Raw genomic sequence first — 19366 nt, 5'->3', positions numbered from 1 at the left:
AATGTCAGATGCAATAGATTCCTCTTCGTCTCTTCTGCAGGGGAACAAGCTGTATTTTCCATGCATTTGCCAACTCTCTATCTGTTTAAAATATGTGACTGGATCTCGAACTCTGAGATTGTATGGAAGAGATTGTATTGCCCTGGGAATTTTATAACAGCAGGGAAGCTGGATGGTTTTGTTTTAAGTATTGCGTTGCAACATTCCACGTACCGTTGGCTAAATTTTGCCCTGAGCTACCCACCGCAGCTCCACTGACTTCTATTAGGATTGCCTGGGTGGAAGTAAGGGCAAAATGTAGCCCTACTTATCTGTAGTGTCAGAGATTGTTCTAAAGCAACTTCCCCACATACCGGAAAGTGCTACAGTAATGAGTGCGATGTGTATGCATATAGATGGTAACATAGGAATTGTCAGATGGGCTCAGACTCGTGATCCATTGAGTCCAGCGTCCTGTCTCCAAGAAAAAAGAAAAGGAGTACTTGTGGCACCTTAGAAACTAACAAATTTATTTGAGCATAAGCTTTCGTGAGCTACAGCTCACTTCATCGGATGCATTCAGGCAGCTATAAAGGTGCAAGAAACCCTGCTGTAGGTAGCTATGGAACAGGCTATCCACAGAGAAAGTTTCTTCCTAAGTTACATTAGAGAGAGACTGTCTTGTGCCCTGAAACATAGCTAGATAGATAGTCAGTCTATGTATTGTATTGGTTGCAGTGGTGAATTTCCTTCCTAGCACAGCAGCAAAAGCTCAGCACGTTCCTTGCATCCTGTGAAGCCTCCCAGAGAACTGAACCATCTCTGTGAGTCAGGAAGAGCAGGATGCTTGGCAGAGCGTCCAAGGCTTTCGTGCCATTCATTTGTATTGATCATTCATGAGAGACGTCTCCCAATCTGCTATCCACTACCACCCGAAATGCCACTTCCTGCAGCAGCTGCCTGGCTGTGAAAGCAGCCACGCTAATCAGCACCTGTGGAGTCAGATACATTCTCTGTCAGACCAAGGACCAAAGAGGTACGGGGCTTTTACAAATGTGTCCTGCCACAAGAGCTACATTTCTGCATCTCATTTTGACTTTGTTTTCTTTCCCTCCCCATCTGCTCGCAGCAAAATGGTTGAATAGCTTCAGTTTCCACAGTGGGAACCTGAAGTCAAAGCCCTGAGCTAGACCAGGCCAAATTGCCAGAGAAAAGAGAAGCAAAACAACAGCTCTTCGCGGTGCTTCTACATTCCACAGCGGCTGGGAGACGTGATTTCTGCTCTTTATTTTTAACATGGCCTTGACCACGTTTCCTAAGCCTTTTATAGAATCACTCTGAAATAAAATATTTGCACACTGGCTTCACTGGTGTGTGTGTTTCCATATTCTGACCCCATTAATTAAGCTTGTTTAATAGATGTTCTTTTACTGATTTTAGCATCTGTTTGGGGGCAGGCCTGTAAGAGATGTTTGTGAAGTTGTGTCCTCGTTCCCCTCTTGTGCTACCATTCATAACACAGAAAGCTGCCTGGAATGGTCAGAAGACAGTGCCCTGGCATCTTGGTATGCCGGCAATCTCATCTGGGATTCGTGTGAGCATCAGGTGCAGGGAGATAACTGACCAGGCCAGCATGATAAGAACATGAGAATGGCCCTACTGGGTCAGACCAAAGGTCCATCTAGCCCAGTATCCTGTCTTCTGACACTGGCCAGTGCCAGGTGCCCCAGAGAGAATGAACAGAACAGGTAATCATCAAGTGATCCATCCCGTCGCCCATTCCCAGCTTCTGGCAAACAGAGGCTAGGGACAACATTGCTGCCCATCCTGGCTAACAGCCATTGATGGACCTATCCTCCATGAATTTGTCTAGTTCTTTTTTTAACCCTGGTATAGTCTTGGCCTTCACAACATCCTCTGGCAGGGAGTTCCACAGGTTGACTGTACCTTGTGTGAAGAAATACTTTTATTTGTTTGATGGCAGGTAGAGAATATTCTGAGCCTTGTCCTGCCCTTGGATTGGCTCTTTGTACTCCTCCTTCTCTTAAGCCCTGGGTTCCCCCCTGTAGGAATGGGAGAACCTGAAGGCTGTGAAGTTCAGGTTCAGCTCAGAGAGGCACCCAAACGTTTTCCAGCCAGTTTCCCTGTTTGAACCCCCTCGGTGGAAGATCCAGGTGGAGGAACATGGACATGTGTGTTTTCTCAGGTTTTGTAGAGCAACCTGGACTGGTGTTTATAAATTATGACAATAGTCAGCAGAGGGAAATACGTGCCTCCGGCTGCACATCTGGCCTGGCTGAACACTGCTCCAGTTCCAGAGCCAACTTGCCAGAGTACCGATATACATGGCAATGCTGAAGCAAAGTGGAGAGGCAGGGGGGTTTGTGTGTTTGCCTGCATGTCGAGCATCATCCACCATGGTTGCTCCGGAGCAGCACTAGGGGGGTGGAGCTGTGAGGACAAACTGGAAGGTGTGAGCCTGCCTGTGTGTTGCACTGAGCATGTTGTTTTACAGGATAAATTTAAAAGTGAAATTTTAATAGCCAAATGCCAGAAAATCCCTGTCTCGGTTTGATGAATCCCCCATTGTAAAAGGCTGACACTCATTGCCCTTCACACCACGTGCCAGTTGGATTGTTACCAAAGGAAGAAAGCCTGAGATTCCCATAAGCCAAACCAACGCTCCTCTTTCAAAAAGATCATTAAGAGTTTACAGTTCGCCCCATGTTTTCACTTCCAGACCTATCAGAAGGACCATTTGTCTGTGTGTCTCCTTCCTTTGCTTTACACACAGGGCAATGTTATTTTGGAAACTCTCTCATTTCCTGCCTGCTCCACATGATCTAACTGTTCTTTGCCCTACACCAGACCCACAATGTCACTTGTTAATAACAAAGAGTGGAAACTCCAGTGTTCCTTAAACGGTTACAGAATAGCCAGTGGGGCTGTTTTTTGCCAATGCACGACTGAGCCCCGCACACATTTCCATCAAACAAACAAAGACAAATTCTTGTTTTAAGGCTGAAAGGTAAAAGGTTATCCACCCGCTGACGCCAGGATGATCATAGTATATCTTTAGACTACACTTTTGGGGAAGGACGGGTATTGCATGAGCAATCCCGGGAATCCCTAGAGTAGTGGGTTATAAAATACAGTGGTTTGCTGGTAACTGAGACAGTGAGAAAACTAGGTTCTCACAAAAGCTTATTATCTTATCAGAAAGGACGCAAGGCCGCGAGGAAGAGGGTGTCCTTGTGGTTGTTGTGAGGACTGGATGAAATGCTCTGTCCCTTTGATAAGCTAGCAAGGTTGTAGGACCCCGGGAGCCTTCCATTGACCCGCAAGGCCAAGGCTCAGCTCGGGGTAGGGGTATGCAGTGAACCAGGCTTGCGCCACTCGCTCTGCTCTCACATGAACATGCTTGGAATGCCGCCGTGCTGCAGCATGAGTTAACGGCCACAGCCGCTCTGTGCTGGGGGGAAGGCCTGCTGGGCAGCAAGCCCCCGCCGGGGCAGAAGGGGTTACGGAACAACGAGCCCTCCAAGTTCTGCTCCCTGGAAGCAGAAGGAGAGGGGGGCAGGGAGCAAGCAGTGGGAGGATCTATCCCTTTGCTCCTCCACCAGCGAAGGGCACGTATTGCAGCGAAGGGACTGTGAGAGTGGGGATGTGCAGCCCCATGCCCCCTCTCAGCCACAGCTAGGCAAAGAACAGGTTACTCCTTGCCTGACCTGCTCATCACACAGCCCCTTGGCGCAGGCTACACGCGGGGCCAGGGAGAGACCCCAGTGCCTGGCAGGATCTGAAGTGCACGGGAAATGAGTGACGGATGCCTGTCCAGTTCCAACCAGCCAGGAGCACACATCACCGTTGGCAGGGTCTGTTCTCGCTGGGCATGAACACCCCACCCCTCTCTCTTGGGCCCTCCAGTGGTGTAGGAGGGGTGATAGCCCTGGGGAGAATGTACTGCCGCTGCCCGCTCAGTGCCTACCCAGGCACGAGAAGACGCCAACCTCCAGTGCCAGCTAAGTTTAACACAGAAAAGCACGTCGCTGTGCAACGCAATCCCACCCACCAAGGGGCTGGGAGGGTTTGTCTCCATAGCAAGCTGCTGTTACTGTCATCTGCACTGAGCACAGAGGCTGCTGCTGGAAGCCACCAGGCTGAGTGCAACAGGAAAGTTATAGAGGCCGTAATGACAGGGTTTTGTTCTCCTTATGAGATAATGGCAGGGGGAACAGAGCAGGGTCCGAGGATAACCATCGCCTGTTGCTAGACACATCCAGTGGCATTTATCAAACTCCAAAGCAGATAGGGGCCGGGGATGGGCATCAGCCCTGGGACATCAGTTCACTACAGTGAATTTTATGTCAGCTGCATCCAGACACCAATGCTGAGTCCATCATGCACCCGCCACTCCCAGCCGACGCTCCCCGGACAGATAGCGATAAGTCTGCACAGTCCGGGGGAGTCAAGGAGTTGTTCCCAGCTTCACACACACACAGCAGCTTAACCCCAGTCCAGGCCTTATCTCCCGCCCCAAACAAGCCTACTGGCGTTTAAGGAATAAACCGGCTTCCGCTTGCCTGTGTTTTTAGCAAATGAGAGGCAGGCCTAAGGGGCAGATGTTAATGGCATCTGGGGGGATTATGAAGTGCTGCAGAAAGCTGGGTAGTCAGAGAGCCCTTTGTATGCAGGGCACCCCAGAGTGCTCTGTAAGACAGGCCAATACTTGGGCTGACATATGTCACAGCCATGCTGTGCTCAGCTACCACTCACCCAGCCCCTTGCCCCTCTGAACCTGTTTTATCCACAGGGGGAGGCTCCCACTTCATTTCCAGGTAACTGGAGGTGCTCTGCACCTGGCTTCTATGTACGTTTGCAAATGGGGGCCCAAGGAGCTGCCCATCTCTCCGTGGGTAGGGGCTGGGCACATGGGAGTGAGTGAGGATGCTATACCAAGCTACCAACTACAGTGGCACATCAGGGTTGCACAGCAACTGCCTCAGATGAGCTCTGGGCAGCACTGAACCTGCCCACTGCCCCAATGGCATGGGGCACCATGGCACAGTCAAGCCCTTACTATGCCTTGTGCATTTTGAGATCCACTGCTGTGGCATCGGTAGTGTAGATGGGACCCCTAGGTTCATGGCCCTTCTCATGGTGGGCAAGAGCTTAGGGCAAAGTTAGACGCCTCCATCCACACTGAAGTTGATGGGAGTGAGGGTGCCGGCATCTCTGGGAAACACCAAGGGGAGAGGAAAACAAAGGAAGAGCTGGGGAGTGGATTCTGTGGCCATGAGCAAAGACATGAGGGAAAATTCTCTTATTTTATAATGGGAACGCCCGTGACTTTCCTCTCCAAAAGCAGCAAGGCCGCAGCGCCTGCTGGTTTGGCAGGGAGGGCTAGCTCCTTAAAGACTGCTGTTTCCACTTAACTAAAACCGAGACAGAGCTGGTAGCTGTGCCTCCGTGCCACACCGTTCCCTTCACCTCCTTGCCAAGCTAACGCCAGACTTCCCCGCCCCCTCAAAAAAGAAATAGCCAACACATGTACATTATGACTGGCTGCAAAATGAATGCCCAGCCACGTCTGCCATACCTAGGCGGGGAGAAAAGGAGTACTTGTGGCACCTTAGAGACTAACAAATTTGTTAGTCTCTAAGGTGCCACAAGTAGTCCTTTTCTTTTTTGCGAATACAGACTAACACGGCTGCTACTCTGAAACTAGGCAGGAAGGAAATCCAAAGCAAAGAACATCGAGTCAATAAATAAAGCTAGTTAACGTAAACCCAACGGTGAGGTGAAGAAACTGGGTGCGTAACGGGAAGGAAATTCCAGAAGATTAGGTTCACACCCACTCCGTTAACGTGGCTCCAATGCACATCTTGTGTAGTTCTTAGGAAAGATTCCATAAATACTAGCAGTGTTTGCAGTTGATCAAAGCATCAATTATAGAATCAGAAGATTAGGGTTGGAAGAGACCTCAGGAGGTCATCTAGTCTAACCCCCTGCTCAAAGCAGGACCAACCCCAACTAAATCATCCCAGCCAGGGCTTTGTCAAATCGGGCCTTAAAAGCCTCTAAGGATGGAGATTCCACCACCTCCCTAGGTAACCCATTCCAGTGCTTCACCACCCTCCTAGTGAAATAGTGATTCCTAATATCCAACCTAGACCTCCCCCACTGCAACTTGAGACCATTAGTCCTTGTTCTGTCATCTGCCACCACTGAGAACAGCCGAGCTCCATCCTCTTTGGACCCCCCCCTTCAGATAGTTGAAGGCTGCTATCAAATCCCCCCTCACTCTTCTCTTCTGAAGACTAAATAAGCCCAGTTCCCTCAGCCTCGCCTCATAAGTCATGTGCTCTAGCCCCCTAATCATTTTTATTGCCCTCCGCTGGACTCTCACCAATTTGTCCACATCCTTTCTGTAGTGGGGGGAGGAACGTAATTGATGAGGAAAGAGGAGGGTGGTTTGTTTGTTTTTTGCTGTGTAGACATACCCTTGGTGGCAGCGGAGCTGGAGGTGGAAGTTAGGATGGCAAAAGTGGCTTTCACTCACCTCTGCATTTCCCCAATTCTAGGACAGCTCTAAATTACACAGGCTACCCCTGGCCCCAAGGAAGTCAGACCAACACAGTGATTGCCGGAGTGCAGGAGTCACCTGGCTATGCCCACTTCCCCCAGGGAAGTTGCCCCTCATTGTGGGCTGGGAGAGGGATGGTGCACAGGCAGCTGTGCCAGCACCAAGCCACCTAGAGATTCTCCTGCACTGGGGGAATCCTCAGCAAGGCAGATCAGCTGGGCTCTGGCTGCTGGAGCAGCACAAAGCAGGAGGAACGGGGCAGGGATCTAGCCCTTTAGTTCTCCTGACATGTAGGTGCTTTATATCATAACTTTAATGTTGCATTAACATTAGTTTTCTGCATTTAGTTCTCATGGTTTTTGAAGAGGAAAAATTGGGCATCCATATCAGAGACATGCTCCTTAACTGAGGGCTTATAGCAGTTTAGCCACAGCTGTGGAATATCTTGGATCTGAGCTAACGTGCGTTAGAGAAAAGCCAGTGTTCTAAACCTCTCTAAACTTGGCATGGTCACAACTCAACGGACATAAATATGCGTGAACGAAAATGTCCATGACTTAAAATTTTAAATGGATTGCCTTCAAACTTGAGTTGATTTTCCTTCCTTGAGGAAGGCTGTAAAACAAGCCAAGTTTGACGTTTCCAGCTTCAGAGAATTGCCAGAACCAAAAATAAGAACATAAGAATGGTCATACTGGGTCAGACCAAAGGTCCATCTAGCCCAGTATCCTGCCTTCCAACAGTGACCAGTGCCAGGTGCCCCAGAGGGAATGAACAGAACAGGTGATCATCAAGTGATCCATCCCGTCGCCCATTCCCAGCTTCTGGCAAACAGAGGCTAGGGACAACATTGCTGCCCATCCTAGCTAATAGCCATTGATGGACCTATCCTCCATGAACTTATCTAGTTTTTTTTAACCCTGCTATAGTTTTGGCCTTCACAACATCCTCTGGCAAAGAGTTCCACAGGTTGACTCTGCATTATGTGAAGAAATACTTCCTTTCATTTGTTTTAAATATCAGAACACATGGCAGTCTATTATACTCACCCCCCAGCACCAAAGTTCATAGAACTCAAAAGCAGCAGAACTGATTTTACTCAGAATTAGCTTTTGGCTGGAAATGACTGGAAAAATGTCGGCCCAAGAGGAATTTCTTGGCAAATGCCATCAGCATCTGAAAAGGGGCTCTTCGACTGGAAACTAGGGCTCAGCCTTAACTAGAGGTTCTGCTGCTGGTCAGAGCTATAATAAGGGTTAATTCAGTGATGCTCACAGAGAAGCTGTACTAAAACAAATGTCCTTTGCCCCAGGAAGACTGATGGAGATGAATAAAATGGCACATTGTGCTACAGGACCAGCCACTGACACACCATCCATGATCTATCATAGGCACTGGTGACTTTCTAATGGGGTCGGATGTCAGGAACTCAGCCACAGTGGCTGGAAGATGGTGCACAAGGGAGGTGCTAATTGCCAATACTACTAAATGCAGCTGGGAGGTAGCAGATGTGGGGAGGGGACAGACAGGTGGTGCTGAAACAGGAATCACAAAGGAAATCTCAATTAAACAGCAGGGGGACACTAACGTGGGTTAAGAAACAATGTTGGCTAGTAAATTGGACACTGGACTAGTAACCAGGAGACCTGGGTTCTGTTCCAGTCTCACCCACTGACTTGCAGTGTGACCTTGAGTACAGGGTCTGTCTCTAAGCACGTATATGTTCAGTACCGGGCCCTGATCTCAGCTGGGATCACTAGGTGCTACTGTAATATAATTGTTCCCTTGGGATGGGGGAAAATGATACTGTTCAAAGGAAGGGACTGATTCCACTGTCCAAAGGATCCACTCAGCAAATCTTGTGCTTCTCTCACATTTTGAGGCCCCTCCTGCAAAGTCTGTATCTATAATCTATAATGTAGTCTATAATCAAGGTCCATTGAGGCACCACCTCATGTAACTTATCACCTAATCAGCATTTGAACTCGGCTCTCCAGAGACATTATCTCAAACCGACTCTGTAGCCAGCACACAGGGCTCAGTGCAAATTCCCTGGAGAACAAGCAGTTGGAGATCCTCTCCTAAGTAACAAGCAGTCTTCTGATCTAAGAACCCTGTGCATCAGCCACCTCTCCCGGCTGAAGAAAACACCAGGCACCAGAACATGTATTTGAAAACAGAAGCGGCTCCTTCGTTTACTGCAAGGCCAAAGAGGGAGAGCGCACCTGAACTCTCCATTTCAAGAGGGGAGTTTTACAAACTATGGTTCAAGTAGATCATGGTCCTTTCCGTCTGAGGATCCTTCCTCCTCCCAGCCTTCTTCTTTCCAATATCTGGCAGGGTAACCTGGGTCAAATGGCAGAGGGTGTCAGCAGGTGTGTATATAGGTCATCTTCTCACTGAAGCGATCATGTTAGCGTTCCTGCAAAAACAAGGACAGTGTGGAGGGGAATTATACTGGGGTGCCCCCTGCTGGTTAAACCTTAAAGGAGACTCAGCAAGCTTACATCTAGTCAATTTCAAAATAGGAACGGAAGAGTTCCAGGTATTAACTTCCCCCAGGACCCCCCAGCCAGTGCATGTGGTTTCACAACTAGTATCCTCATTTTAAAGAAAAAAATCCTCTCCCTTCTTGCTGTGTGTAATATACGCAGGAAATAACTGGCTGTATGAAAAGCATAGCGTCAGATGTAAAGCAAACTACCTGAAAGTAGAGGAAAACATTTAGGGTCCTCTAATCCTCCAGCTACACTTATCTAAGAGATTCCTTGTAACCAGGGTAGACAAAGGATTTTCTAAGAGTGATTTTCAAGTAGCCGGTGCCCATTTAAACAGCAACAAATATAATGTACGTGATCCACGTTCACTCTCTACCCAGTGCTTTCAATTGTCAGAGCGCTATACTAAAGATAAGGGTCAGATTTTCAGAGGCAAAGGGCACGTGCAGCTCCCATTGACTGCAGTAGGATGGGACAGTGCTCAGCAATCCTGAAAATTTAACCATAAGCAAAGAGTCCTCCAGGGTGGATTGATTTAAATCAAGACAATTTAAATCATGATTTAAATCACCAACTGGAAAGCCTCAATTTAAATAATCAATTTTAATCAACTTTTCCATTTGTCCTTCAGGTGCATTCTCATTGGTTGATATAACCACTAATGCATGTTGATTTACAACTAAACAGAGCCTTTACAATAGATTTGGTCCATCTTTTTGCTACCTAGGAGGGTATGCTATAATTAAGTACATTTATTTAAGCAATTATATAAGTAAATATTTTCAGATTCTTATTAGTTGTACATTTAGTATGTTAGAAAATGATGGATGGGCAGAGTCACAAATATTAAGAATTTGAGGACTTAGCCAATCAGAGCTCAGGTAGGGAGAAGCTATAAAATAACAGTGTGAGAGGGAGACTGAGTCATAAGAAGATTAAGCGACTTGCCCAAGATCATATAATGAGTCACCTGCAGAGCAACGAACTCAGGAGTTCTTGGTTTCCTACTCCGTCCTGCTCATGGAATATTTCTTTAGGATTTTATGTTTAGAAACAGAGTCTGAGATTTCATAAATGTTTATGTTACTCATTTTTTTTTTTACTAATGACATTTTCTTAAAACCAGGATCTTTCTTCAAACAACATTTTAGAAGAATTCAGGGCTTCTCTGTATTAGCAAAGTTGCACTGATTTAAAATCAGTTTTGTTAAACCCATCGAGTTCAAGCAGTCCAAATCCATAACACAGACACACTTAAACCAGTTTAATCCGCACTTCAATTGCTTTATCTTAATGCATGAATTTACCACCACAAACTGGTTTAAATGCATCTACATTAGGGATCTGCACTACTTGAATCAGATAGATCTTAAATCTACTTAATTAAACGGGTGCAAATTAGCTAATGTAGACAAGCCCTTAATATCAGTTAAAGATATCAGATGAACAGCTTGGGATACTCAAGGTACAGCTCATGCAGTAAAAATGCCACCTTCCCCTCCCTACCTCACCCCACTTGTCTCTCAACCCTACCCTGGAGAAACAACCTCTTGTGGCAGGAGGATAGTTCAGTCTGTAGCCTCTCTGCTAAAGGTCTTAGAAAGCGTTCAAGCTGCAGTGATGGTTTCTTGGATATTTACCCACTAGGAACCGGACTGAAGCCCACTGTCTTCCTTCATAGTGTCCACCAAACCGTCACTAGCTTAGTGCTCCATCTTCTGCACCCTCATGTATTCAAGTGCTCAACTAGGTTAAAAAACTGACTTGAGGTTGGCGCCTCTTTAGTTAATGAGCAATCTCCTGAGCCATCGTCTCTCTGGGTCTGTGTTCTGTTCCCTTTTAGCGCTACCGAGACACCGGGTACCTTGTTGGCTGGGCTGTTTTGTGGTGTTTTCATTGATGGTACTTTCCAACAGAGCATAGATTCAGCTGGGAATAGTGCTAGGCTGGTGTTCTTCCACCTCCCCAGAAAAAGTTGCCCAACCAATTAAAAGTCCCATGAAATTCAAACTATTTCCTTTTCTCACTGAAGTAGTGCTCAGTATTACTTGGGCTTAGTAGCAAATAAGGCCCAGGGACCTGTAGGGAAAAGGAGCTGGTCTCTGACAACACTAAAAGTGAGACCCGGTCATGTCTCTAAGCGCTAAACGCAAAGACGGGGTTCCCTGAGCTTGCTGGAACCAGCTCAATCAGCCTTCCCTCTTTCATGTGGCCTACTGGATAGGGCCCTGGGCTAGGAATCCAGAGAGCGCCAGTCTATTCCTGGTTCTGCCATGGGCCCGCTGGGTGACCTTTGACAAGTCACATCCCCTCCTTGTGCCTCAGATTCTCCATCTGTAAGATGGGATTAGTGATACTCGCATCTTTTGTCAAGTGCCTGGAGATCTACAGGTGAGAAGTGCTCTGCGAGTGCAAGGCATTCTTCTGTCTGAGCAGAGGCTCAAAGGAGAAGGATCAGGCCTTGTCAGGCCTCCCTGGTTCCTGCTCCAGTAGCAGAAAAGTTGGCTGCAAAAGGCATCCTCTAACCGGGGAAGAAAGTCTAGCCTGGGAGGAGTATCAGCCCAGGAGAATGCCAGATTCCCTGGCCATTCCCCTGTCACATCTCACATGCTGGCATGGAGGAGGGCGTCTCTCAGAATGAGGGGCCATGTCTAATACTAGGGCAGAAGGGACATCAGGAGGAGGAGGAGAGAGCCCCTCTCAGCCTCATCCCTCCCCCTATACACACACACCGTTTGGTCATCTCGGGGTGGGAAAGGGAAGGAGCCACCCTCTGGCTCCCCTGACACCCTACTGGAGCAGAGTCCAGGGACACGCAACTCCCCCCCCCAAAGCTCGCCCTTTGAACTATCACATGTGGCTGCTGAAGAAGCAAACGGTGATGCGACCACAATGGGGCAACTGCTAGCACCAAAGCTCACATTTGCAGGCAGTCAACCTGGCGGAGGGAAGCCGACAGGTTTCCAAATGTAAAGTCTGTGCAAGGTTCCCCCAGGAAACAGCAACCGCTCTTTAACTTCCCTCAGCCTGGCCCTACACACGCACTGCTGCGGGCATGTCTGCTCAGCATTCAGAGGGGTCATGCTTCTGGCTGTGCTGGCTGGGAATGCTTCCTCCTCAGATAGGAGACCCCAGCCCGGATGGAGCCAGGGGCTGGTGCCTTTGGCTCAGGGGAATTCTTAGTGCCGCTGCCCTGTGGCAAGGAGTGCAGGGGCATGGGATGTTACGGTGGTTTTAGCTCCCGGGGCACAACTGAGCTCAGGCTACACCTTCCTCACGCGCCAATCTCGACGCTGGCAGTGACTCCCCAAGAGCCGCCTCGTTGGCACCACAGCTCAGCCTGCTGCGCAGCTCTTCATGCTGGAACCTGCCCAAACCCTGCTGCCACTGCGCTGTGGGGGCTGCCCTGACCAGCCTCACTTCCCACGGGACCCTGGGCAGAGCGGGTAAACTCAGGGTTTCTCCTCAACATCTTGCATCTGCTAGCTGTGTAAGGAGACCCTTTGGCAGCAGACTGACCTTTGGGGTGTGGAGAAAGCCTGACCCTCGGACCCATCGGCTTAGGGGTTATTTCTCCCCCAGGTAGGAGGCGCTCTTTCCGGTTTTCTTCAGCGTGGCCAGCAAGGTGTCGACACTGTGCTCCGAATCGATGCACACCTTCTTGTTGGGCAGGTCGATCTCAAACTGGACACCTGGGGGAGGTGAAAGGATACCCCGTGTGTGAGAGGAATCGTGCAGCCTCCAACCAGAGGACCCGCCATGGCCACCGCCCCCCCGACTCTGCCCCCTCCCTTATGGATGGGTTAGAGCTGATGCATTGAGTATCCCGTTAAGAACCAGGTGAGCAGGCTGAAAAAATAAACGAGACTCAGGTAGTGTGTACTCTGGATGCAAACTCAGACATCACCCAACCACTGCTCCCGCTCGGACATCTCAGTCCTGCCCCACGGTACAGCCCCCAACCATGCAGCTTCTCATGCTGCTAACTCAGCCTTTTGACTTCACTGCAACATCAGGAGAGGGCACAAATGCCCCTCTACTGCATTTCTTCAGCACCTTTCCTCCACAGGTCTCAGAACACTTTGTGGGGCTCCTTCTCTGCCCATGCCTCCAACCACCAGAAGTCCTTGCCCCCTTGGTTTAAAGGGACAATCCTTAAACGTGCAACTGGCGAGGAAAGTGTTGAGAAGCAGGCAAAGGGTGCAGGGATTCAGGACTGAGCTAAAAGACAGGAATTTCGTTTCCAGCGGCCCCCCAGAGCAAAGTCCCTCTCTGTCTGCTGGGGTCTGAAAACGTAGACGCTCAAGGCACACTGTTAACTAGAAAAACTACCCCCAGGATACATGGGGTACATCGCACAGAGTGGGCAGTCAAAGGATATTCTGGTGACACAGGTTTTGTGTGCCTCCTGCTGGCATGTCAGCATATTACCACCACCAGGAAAAAACATTACAGTGACCTATTCGCTCCAGAGCTCGCCTGCTGCCTCCCACTTGGCCCTTCCCTTCCAAGGGAAGCAGTGTCCGTGGCCACCAGTGATTCCAATGAGAGGCTAAGTAGCAGGGCTGGACTGATCTAGTGCTAGCACTGCCATCCTGCTTGGAAATGGCATTTCCCTGATCTCTTCCTGAGGCAGCAGGGCCACACAGGGTGAGGGAGGGAGAGGCATCCATGAGAAACCAGAACTGGCATGAGCCACCGGTGCTGGGTGCATTTGCTTTCATTCAGAGTGCTCTGAGGTTTCTTTGCCCTGTCAGTTATTGTTCCACTAGCCACGTTGCTAGGGAGCGGCCATCTGGTTATCCGGGAACCCCAACGTGGCTTTCTTGGTAAATACAGCTCAGCAGACGTCAGTTTCAATATTTGATTTTATTTTTGAAGTCTATACTAAATAAAAGTTCAGCTCCAGCAGGCCGATTGGTGTGCCGGGCATTTCCCTGGTGGTCTTAGCTCATCAGCTGAAGCTTGGGCTAGCCCACTCTCAGCCAAGCTGAACAAAGCTGGGCTTTCCATGAGGAGTCGCTCCTCTACTGGGTGGGGAAGGCAGCTGCCAACTTACCCACCCCAGGCTGACTCCACTCCTTTGTAATACAGATGGGGCATGGGGTTTATCATTTGGAAGAGGTGTAAAAGCACCTGGATGGGAAAGTGCAGGTTCCTTGATCAGTGGCTAGGAAGGTCAGCCTGTTTCTCCATAGCCACTGCAGTGATTGACTCCCTGGGCTTGGCAGGGCCGCTGTTCTGACGCTGGCAATATCCCTCAGGGGAATCACAACAGCGATCCCTATGGCGGCGCAGCACACAGGAAGGAGTATGCTAAATGCACCAGGGGCACCAGGCCTCTGCTCCTTCTGCTCTCGGGGCCTGGTCCAAAGCCCAGCGGAGTCCGTGGAAAGACAGGGATGTCAGTGGTTTTGGGAGGAAGCACTGAAAGGAGAATAGAAACGGCTGCAGTCTGGTGACTGCAACTTCCTGTAGTCACAAGAGAGCTCCGAGCAACTTCCCTCCCCCCGCCTCACCAAAGGTCACAGATTCCAATTAGACATCTTGCCACTGCAGATCAATAATTCGTTACTGACTAACCAGCTGCAGCAGGGGCTCCCACAGGAGCAGGGTGGGTGGCTTTCAAGGAGCGGCTTGACTCCCAGCTCATCTGCAGGGGGAGGGCAGGACCGAGTTTGGAACAGGCAACCTTCCAGCCCCCAACTGCTCCTCTGCGAGCGTGGTCGGGCAACACCATGCTAAGCCGGCCAAAGTCCTTTCTGCTTCTCTCCGCCAGGAATCTTTCCCCAGGCTTGGGCAGGCAAATGCCCCGAGAATGGGCTTGAGAGGCCCCATCAGACTACAAAGAAAGAAGGGTCTGGCTGTGAAATAGCCAGAAGGGGGGGGCAGGGTGGATTTTAAAAAGGCACAGGCAGGTTGTGTTTTAAATGTCGCCCGCCTCTCTGCCAAGGTTGCCCAGAGAGGAGCTGCATAAACCCCTGCAGGGGCTCTGTCCCTCACAGGTACCGCATTAATGCCACTGCTTCACTCCCCTTCTCCTGGCTGCCCGGAAATGCTGCTTTGCCCAGGCAAATTTCTCTCAGGAGAAGATAACCTGGCAGACTCTTGTCTGTTGCCAGGAATGCAACCGGTCAGTGACAGAAAGGCCCCAACTGGGCCAGAGGTGCCAGCCTGCAGGTGTTCAGGTAGCAGCAAGAGTAGCCTGAACATTCCCCAGAACCAGTCCTGAAATGGTGCCACATGGCGAAGAGCAAACCAAACGCTAGGAACAAAAGCGGGAGCCGGTTTTGCAGAGAGGGGAGCAGGTGAAGGCTGTAAGTGAGGACCCAGTTCTTTAGGGAAGTCATTTATAACATACAGGGTGAAATCCTGGCTCTATTAAAGTCAATGGCAAAACTCCCCTGGGGTTCAGCAGGGCCAGGATTTCATGGCTCTTCATCCAGGCCAGACAATCCACACTTTGCCTTGGCAGGGGCTTATGCTGGCTATGCCACCGGCCAACAGAGCAGCTCCCTGTTTGTGGAGGGCGTTGTCTGGCATGCCAGAGCCTCCCACGCAAACGCCACGGCTGGTCAGTCCATAGCAATACTCCTTTCCTGGGGGGCTTGCACGGTCTCTTACCAAAGGAGAGGCCTTCCCTCACCCGTGGAGATTGAAAACTACCCCCAGCAATGGGTGACTTTGCCAGGACGCTTAGCTTGAGGCGGGGGCCTGTATGAGTGGGGCACTTGGACTACAGTTTCCATTTCATTGCCACAGGAGCCGTTGGTCCCTTAGTATGGAAACTCCCACATCTGTGAAAGCAGCTTGCTGATCCCTGTGCAATTCTACACTTGGCTCAAAGCAGTGCCACTCACCTCCCAGCTTGTTGAGAACGCGCGTGACCGCGTTGGAGCACCCTTCGCAGGTCATGTCGACAGAAAACTCGTGCTTCTGAAATAAGGAAGACGGACTGGAGTGAACCAGGAGCCCTTCTTGCTTTGTTAGCAATGATCCCAATACACCGACCAAGGCCCTCTGGAGACCTGGGTTTGAAATCCTCATGATGTCGCATACAAAACATGCTCTCACCCCAATCCTACCAGGCACTGATCATAATCCAAACACTGCAAACGTCCTCTGGCATAAAACCAAGCTTTCTGCAAACTCCAGCATATCTAGTTACTTTATCTCATTGTTTCCTTGTGCTCCACAACCTGTTTGTATTCACCTGCTGTGTTGTCTTAGACTCTTAGCTCTCTGAGGCAGGGACTTTCTTTTTCTTACTCTGGCCTAGTGTAATAGGATCCTTGTCCCTACCTGGGGCTCCTAGACACCCCACTGCAATACAAACAATACTATTGTACTTTTAAAACATGATTAAAGGGACATGACTGGCACATTATTAAAAAAAATCACATATTTTTAATTATGATCCTAGCTGCTACTAAAAGAAACTCTATCAGTAACATAAAATATATTTACCTGTGTTATTAATGACATATTCAGTTATTACAACCAAAAGAATCCTAAATTTCTTTTTTTGCACTAACGCTGTATGTTCAATATTCAGATAATAAAACCAATCTGCTTCATTTTACTGCTGCTTCAAGGCCATGGGCTTGTTGATCCTAAAAAATTAGGTTGACCCAGTTACATCATTCAGGGGTGTGAAAAATCCACCCCTGAGTAATATAGTTATGCCGATCTATGTTCCTGTGTAGACAGCACTAGGTCAACAGAAGATTTTTTCCGCCAACCTAGCTGCTGCCTCCCGGAGAGGTGGATTAGCTAAGATGACAGCAGAACCCCTCCCGTCAGCGTAGGTCATGTCTACACTGAAGTGCTGTAGCGTTTTAAGTACAGACAAGCCCGTAGTTAGCTTATGTCTCACTCCCACTGTGCCCGAGTTCCCAAGGCTCTAAGGGAAAGTTTTCATCCAGAAAGACAACAATTTTGGTTCTCATTGACATTTTAAAAATTCATTAAGGTTAGTTTGATTTTGGGAGAATTTTCCCAAATGAAAAACTCTGGAAAATTCCCCCTCCCCCCCGCCCCAGAATTAGTGGATGAGGCCCCACCCCTTCTGTTAAACTGGGTGCAAACATCTGGAAGGCGGCAAGTGGTATAAATAAGGGGCGTGATGGACCAAGCCCTCCTTTGGGCCAGGCGCTGCACAAACGCAGTCCCTGCCCCGAGGAACTTACAATCTAAGTGCAAGACAGACCGAGAACACACGACACAGACAGAGGGGGGAGCAGAAGGACCCCGTGAGAACATTGCCCAGCGTGATGACAAGCCGTGGTCTCAATACGCCAGCAGCCTGACTTTCAAGCGTTTTGTAGCCTCTACAGCAAAAGAGAATCGTAAGGGTTGATCTGGAGGAGGAGAACGAGCTAGTTTTGCGGATCTTTGGCTTCTCCCAAGGGTGAGGGTCAGGATCCCCCACAAGTAAGAAAAGCAGGTGCCGTTAACCCGCGCTGATGACTCTCCCATGGGCCCCCCTAGCCCTAGGAGGCCCCAGAGGGTCCCCACTGTAGCTACTACTAACAAGTGACCTGGCTTCCAGGCAAAGCCCAGCCTCCAATGAAGCGGTTCTCCCTGCTGGGCGCAGCATTCACGGGCCTGAGCTCAGAGAGGGGCTGAACCCGAACCACTGACCCAGCCCCCCCCCCCAGGTTTGGGGGAAGCCTGGATCCGCCTCTGAACTTCATATCCGGACCAACCCCCCCGCTCTCCAGCGGGCCGAATTCGGATCAGGCCCCTCCCCACCCAGCGGGACTCCAGGCAGGAGCCCGAGTCGAGCCCGCTGCGCCCCCGCAAGCAGCCGCTAGCCCCGCCGGGGTTCGCGCCCCGGCCCCGCAGCAACAGCGGCTCGCCGCCCGGGCCAGGCGCAGCGAGCGCGGCCGCGGCACCCACCGGCATGGCAGCGGCGGCTCCTCTCCCGGCTCCGCGCGGACTGAGGCACGGGGCGCCGCTACGTGCCCTGCCCTGCCCTGCCCCGCCCGGGGGCGGGCTGCTCGCCCAGCCCGAGCGCGCCCCGCTCTGTGCCGCGGTGCTCGGCCGCCTCCTTGCACGGGGCGCGCCGCCTGCTCACGCAGCCGCTGCGGCAGCCGGGCTTCTCCACCCCCCCCCCCCCCCCCCGCCGCCTCGTAGGATGAATATAAATCCCCGTGGAGCTTTCTCCAGCCCCCCCCGCCTCCAATGACGCCCCCGGGCGGAACCCCCCAGGCAGGCTGAGCCCCCTGCGCTCAGCCATCCCTACTTAACCCCAGACGTGTAGGGGGCGGCTCAGGAGCATCCCCTCCTCCCCCAGCATTTTAGGCTGTGCCCAAGCTGTGGGCACCCCGGCAGGGAAAGGTGACAGCCGCCTTCTTGGCTGCCGCCCTGGGGATTGAACTGGGGAACCTCCAGAGCGGAAAGCACGGGCTGGTAGAGCTCCTACGGGGGGGGCTATAACAGACCCATAGCGTCTGGGGCTGAGCCCCGAAGGGGGACTTGTAACACAGAGGAAGAATAGATGGGTCCTGCCCAGGCAGGCCATAAAGAAAATGGAGAGCTGCTGAGCTTGGGGGCCCTGCAGTTGTCCAGATTCACTTACAGGGCGATGCTGTTATTTATTTATGTTTAAGTGATTGCTACTTTTCGGTTTGGAACAGCGGAGAGACTTGGGGAAGGCCCTTTACAGGCGTGTGGCTGTGTTCCCATCACCCTAAGGGGGCCCAATAATTGCTAATGTGCATCCATGCAAAGCAGGGACTTGCCAGGAGTACCGGGTGCAAGCCTCACAAGCTAGACTCCGCCAAGCCAGGTTGCGGTGACTTCTGCCTATCTATCCCACGGTTCCTCCTTCCAGTGGCTTCTGGGAGATTTTGCAATGCCACCACTGCACCAGAGGGTAGTAGCCAGAAACCCTACGGGGAGGTTAACTGAACAGGGAGGACAAATCAAAAAGTGCAGGGCAAGGACCGAGATTAGAACTTATTTGCTCCTGAGAGAGAAAAGGTAATTGTGGGAGGATTGGAGTTCTCTGTTCACGCTGGGATTAAAGTGGTTTAGGGTGAGCTGCCCTGCATTTAGGCCTGCTGAAAGCAAATTTAATCCAAGCTATATTTGGCATGATGCATGTGCACTATTTGGAGTGCTTTTGTGGAGGACCCAATGTTTCATTAGAATCATAGAATACCAGGGTTGGAAGGGACCTCAGGAGGTCATCTAGTCCAACCCCCTGCTCAAAGCAGGACCAATCCCCAATTTCTGCCCCAGATCCCTAAATAGGCCCCTCAAGGATTGAACTCACAATCCTGGGTTTGGCAGGCCA

The 19366-nt window shown here is 50.5% G+C and overlaps 1 protein-coding gene across 1 annotated transcript; it reads right to left on the bottom strand.

Moving 5' to 3' along the window:
• Positions 1 to 8730: 8730 nt before the first annotated feature.
• On the bottom strand, positions 8731 to 18117 carry ATOX1 (antioxidant 1 copper chaperone). Its single transcript, XM_038412912.2, has 4 exons — positions 17965 to 18117; positions 15924 to 15999; positions 12583 to 12755; positions 8731 to 8987 (listed from the first exon to the last, which is right to left on the bottom strand). The coding sequence occupies exons 1-3, from the start codon at positions 17968 to 17970 to the stop codon at positions 12631 to 12633; spliced, it is 207 nt and encodes a 68-aa protein (XP_038268840.1). The 5' UTR covers positions 17971 to 18117; the 3' UTR covers positions 8731 to 8987; positions 12583 to 12630.
• Between the last annotated feature and the right edge of the window lie 1249 nt (positions 18118 to 19366).

The sequence above is a fragment of the Dermochelys coriacea genome, chromosome 8 (genome assembly GCF_009764565.3).
Source record: "Dermochelys coriacea isolate rDerCor1 chromosome 8, rDerCor1.pri.v4, whole genome shotgun sequence".
Taxonomy (NCBI): Eukaryota; Metazoa; Chordata; order Testudines; family Dermochelyidae; genus Dermochelys; species Dermochelys coriacea.
Note: the sequence above shows the minus strand (reverse complement) of the source record. Positions and strands in the feature narration are given on the sequence as shown.